At 43.9% G+C, this 5,000-nt stretch overlaps 1 protein-coding gene across 4 annotated transcripts in view; it reads right to left on the reverse strand.

The window, feature by feature from the left end:
• The window catches only part of cacna1g (calcium channel, voltage-dependent, T type, alpha 1G subunit), a gene marked incomplete at its 5' end in the record, with an annotated part of 167,363 nt that overhangs the window by 99,967 nt on the left and 62,396 nt on the right, over window positions 1–5,000 (reverse strand). For all 4 annotated transcript variants that reach the window (XM_084077512.1, XM_084077509.1, XM_084077510.1 and 1 more), the window contains 2 exons: window positions 1,778–1,963; window positions 3,965–4,116. In XM_084077512.1, coding sequence (XP_083933638.1) covers window positions 1,778–1,963; window positions 3,965–4,116 — 338 coding nt within the window. The remainder of the gene's footprint in view (window positions 1–1,777; window positions 1,964–3,964; window positions 4,117–5,000) is intronic.

A 5,000-nucleotide genomic window follows, 5' to 3' on the forward strand; every position in this document is an offset into this window, starting at 1 on the left:
AGAACAAAAGAAAGAAAGAGGGCAGATGGGCGTTGGGGATTGGATGATTGAATTGTGTAGAGGATCTTTGACGCAGGCTCAATGAACTGGGCCTCTGATGTGCAAGCTTGGCAAGTCTTCACTCCAGTCACACAGTGTTTATCTATGCACCAGTCCCAATAGGACGTCTGTGTGTGTGTGTGTGTGTGTGTGTGTGTGTGTGTGTGTGTGTGTGTGTGTGTGTGTGTGTGTGTGTGTGTGTGTGTGTGTGTGTGTGTGTGTGTGTGTGTGTGTGTGTGTGTGTGTGTGTGTGTGTCGAAGAAGGGCGTGCGTATCTGCATCGAGGAAAGGGATACTGTAGATGGAAAAAAAGAGTGTCTGTGTGTCAGGATGCATGTGTGCTTACATGCGCGTGAGAGTCGAGTAAAGGGAAGGGTAGATGGAAAGATGGTGCGTGCATGTGTGTGTGTGTGTGTGTGTGTGTGTGTGTGTGTGTGTGTGTGTGTGTGTGTGTGTGTGTGTGTGTGTGTGTGTGTGTGTGTGTGTGTGTGTGTGTGTGTGTGTGTGTGTGTGTGTGAACACGTGCGCTGATGTGTACACTGTGGGGATCATCATTTCGCTGAGCTGGTAAGAAACCTAACCAGGCAAATGAAAAGAAGCTGATGAGGAGGAGGAGAAGGAGAAGAGAGAGAGAATCACACGCTCGCGTCAATTCTGTAGCGGGCGTCTTCGATCCCTCCGTGTCACATGTCGTTCCGCTCAGATTCCGGGGCTCATGGGCTCTGCCTCACCTGCTCCCCAAGAACTTCACATTTTCCCTGACACATACTTTTTTTTCATTTACAACTGCTTATAGCTTAGATGCCTACCCCCACCAACTTTCCCCCTCCCCCTCCCCTACTTTCTCTGTAAATATAATATTTTTCTGCCACTGGTTCTTTTACCGTTACTGTATGTAATGTTACTTGTATTGTATGTCTTACTGATTAATTGAGCACAATGGACCACAATGGAAGCAAGCTTTTTTTGTGTTTATGCTTTTAGCATAACTTTTGACTGTACTACATGTAATGTTTACTCTCTTGTTAAACAACTAAAAGTATCCACTCAATAAATCAATTATGCATCTGCTCCCCGTTCATGCTGTCTGATGTCTTCACCTTGGCCCCGCCTCCATCCTCCATCCTCATTCCATCCATCCACCCATCCGTTCATCCATCCATCCATCCATTCATCCATCCATCAATCCGTCCGTCTTATACAGTATTTATGCAGTGGTGGAAGAAGTACTGAGATGTTTTACGTAAAAGTATCAATTCCACAATGTAGAAATTCTCTGTTACAAGTAAAAGCCTGGCATTCAGAATGTACTTGAATAACGGTACAAAAGTATTGGCATCTAAACGTACTTAAACGTACAAAAAGTAAAAGTACTCATTACGCAGTATGTACCATTTCAAGCTGTATGAAAATCTTTTGAAAATAGCCGATCTACAATAGCCGATCTACAATAGCCGATCTACAATAGCCGATCTACAATCACAACGCATCGCAACGCGTTGTGAACTTGTAGATCGTCTATTTTCATATATAGAGCTAAAGTGGTTAATGCATGTTTTCTAATAATCCAAACTCAAGATTTCAAATAGTTGTAGTGGAGTAAAAAAGCATAATATTTGCCTCTGAGATGTAGTGCAGTAGAAGTAAAAGCACAAAATTGTACTTAAGTGCAGTACTTGAGTACATGTACTTAGTTACTTTCCACCACTATGTATATTTATGTATGTCTGCCTCATACCTGAAGATGAAGATGAAGAGCATGAGGAGCATGCAGAAGGTGGCCACGTTGTCCATGGTCTTCATCAGGACCACCAGCTGCCTCTGCAGCGCCGGCATGAAGCGCACCAGCTTCAGCACCCGCATGAGACGGAAGGTCCTCAGCACAGACAGACCCCCACCCTGCTGTCCCACGATCTCCCACACACTGTCACCATGCGCACACACACACACACACACACACACACACACACACACACAGAGGGGACAAGACGTGCATTACTCCCATGTTATATAGACAATTTACAGTTTAGGCATTAAGCAGATGCTCTTAATCCAGAGCGATTTACAGTAAACATAGTCTGGGAGGGTTAGCGTCGGAGCTTGGACAGCAGGGGCGCGGCCACTGCGTTGTGATTCAAATCAACAGCCAATGAAGAAAAGGGGGCGGGATCCACATGCAGTGGGTGTTGCATCTAAATAGGATCGACGGGAAGCAATTTGCCCTTGAGAAATTTCGGCCGCCATTGTTGTGTACTGCTGTTTGCCTCTCGTCGGACTTTTTAGACGAGTTGCACAGCTCTCAGACCGGTAAGAGGCGTGTCCGCTCAGATTCAGAGCGTAAGGTACATCCCGCCCACAAATACCAGGGCTCTGGCCCAGAAGTTCCTCGCCAGAGCTGGCGAAAACTTCTGGGAACTCAGATTACAGTAAACAAGGAAAACACGAGGTAATACATCAAATGCATAGAGATAGAAATCTAGGATCATAGGTAAACCAAGAACCTATCATCAGTCTAATATCACACAAGACTGACATTTACATGTCATTTACAGGGTGGCTACCAATATAAAGAAAATGAGTGCATCTGTGTCTGTCTTTGTGTGTGTGTGTGTGTGTGTGTGTGTGTGTGTGTGTGTGTGTGTGTGTGTGTGTGGGTGTTCACTCTCCATTCCGACATCTCACCACTCCGACTAGTGGCTTCCGCGTGCGGTTAGGGTTAGGGTTAGGTATAGGGTTCGTCAACGTCGGAAAGGCGACATGTCGGAAAGGAGAAATGCACCCGTGTGTGTGTGTGTGTAAGTGAAATCTGACACGCTCTGTCGTCTCTTTCTCTCACATGCACATGCCGGTAAGTCAAATCTGACACCGTGTGTCCAGATCCCATAGTCTGAGAGGGTGGGCTAGCCACATTTGCTGAGAGGCCAGCCAATGAGGAAAAAGTGTCGAGGAGTGACGACTAGGTACAGGTTTGTTTGTAGACAGGCTGGCTTTTAAAGCCACCCTGTAAAAAATCAATAATCTGTATATTGAAACTATACACACTATAGGATGCCAGGTCTGCACAGTGGTGTGGCTCCGATATAACATAAACCAGCGGTTCTCAAACTTGTTCATGTCAAGGACCCCCAAATTAATATGTATTTGGCCACAGATCTCCATCTGAATTTTTTTTGTGACAGCGGTGTCAGGGTGGCTTTCTAGTAGGACCCAAATGCAAGGAAATCGGAATATTTAAGTGGAAGACAGAGTTTAATTAATCGTTGTTTGCAGAAGAGCAAAAACTGCAAACACAAACAGACTCAGAAACTCAGGTTGCTAAAACAATAATCCAACAAAGCATTGAAGGAACAGACAGGTATAAATACACTGGGAACTAACAAGACACAGGTGAAACTCAAGAACAATCAACACAGGGATTGGCTAGGGCAAACAGGACACAGGTGATAAACATGAACCATAAATCAGGGAAGGTGAAACAAGACAGGTAACAACCACAATGGAAGACAGGAAACACAAGACTATACTTCAAAATAAGACAACACACAATGCAGACCCTGACAAGCGGACCCCAGTGCAACGCGTTTTGAGCTTGTAGATCTGCTGTTTTTGCTATTTTGGAATTGGAATCCTGATTTTCTATTTTGAATTGGAATCCTGAAAAGTAACATTTATATTTAATTTTAAATGCATTTAGTTATAGTTGTGTTAACTTTATTAACTTAAATACAAATACATTGGACATAAACAATACTAGTCATTAAGTTACTAATATAGACTGAGGTAATTAAAGCGGGTCATGTTTGCAATTATAACAGCTGAAATCAATAATATATCAGTATTCCGATATGAACCTGCGGGCCGCATTAAGTGAAGGTGGGGGCCGCATGTGACCCCCGGGCCGCCAGTTGCCCATGTATGGACTAACCTGATGACCACGATGATGCCGTCAAAGATGTTGTAGGGGTTCTTGATGTAGCCGAACGGCCCGTAGACCAGAACCTTGAGCAACATCTCCAGAGCAAACAGACTGGTGAACACAATGTTACTGATCTCCAACGCATTGGTCAACTCCTCGGGCTGCAGACAGACAGATACAGACAGACAGAGGCAGAGATAAAGATACATTAGGCATAATGTAATGTGTACTCTGTACGTTATCGCTTGCCAAAAAGAACAGAGCTACAAGCTAACATCGCGTTGCAGAGCTGGTAGATCTGTTCATTTTGGTAAGTGACATCCCTGGACAACGAAGTGTAAGTGCTTTAAACCACATTCACATTCTACAACTCTATATAGTAACACGCACGCGCACGCACACGCACGCACGCACGCACGCACAGACGCACGCACGCACGCATGCTGTGATGCTATCACTCATGGCTAGATCAAACAAATGCTCTGTGTGTGTGTGTGTGTGTGTGTGTGTGTGCGTCAGCGTCTGTGAATGCGTGACTACATTACATGTGAACCTCTGTGTCTGTGTTTGTGCATGTGCACACGTGTATCTCTGCACGTGCACGAGTCAAAACGAAGGGAACAGAAAGAGAGAATATACAGAGTGGCAAAAGTCTTGGTTCATAGAAATGTCTAACACAGACAAATCCATAAGGAATAATCCAAGCGCCTGGGGGTGTTGTGAGTCTGGGGCTTAACCACTCTTAAGCCCTTCAGAGGTTCCCAAACGATGTGCCAAGGCACACTGGTGTGCTGTGAGATAAGTCCAGGTGTGTGTCTTGGGATTTTGTGACAACCACACATCTGTTCACTATTTAAAAAAAATATATATATATATATATATATATATATATATATATATATATATATATATATATATTATATCATATATTTATAAATATATTATGTAATAACAATTTTGAAAAACTTAAAATAGGGAGCCAGGGTGACAGTGGCTAAGCTATAGATTGTGTAAGATGGCAGACAGTGCTTTGTGGGGTGAAATA

This window comes from Gymnoscopelus microlampas (genome assembly GCF_963454915.1).
Source record: "Gymnoscopelus microlampas genome assembly, chromosome: 14".
Taxonomy (NCBI): domain Eukaryota; kingdom Metazoa; phylum Chordata; class Actinopteri; order Myctophiformes; family Myctophidae; genus Gymnoscopelus; species Gymnoscopelus microlampas.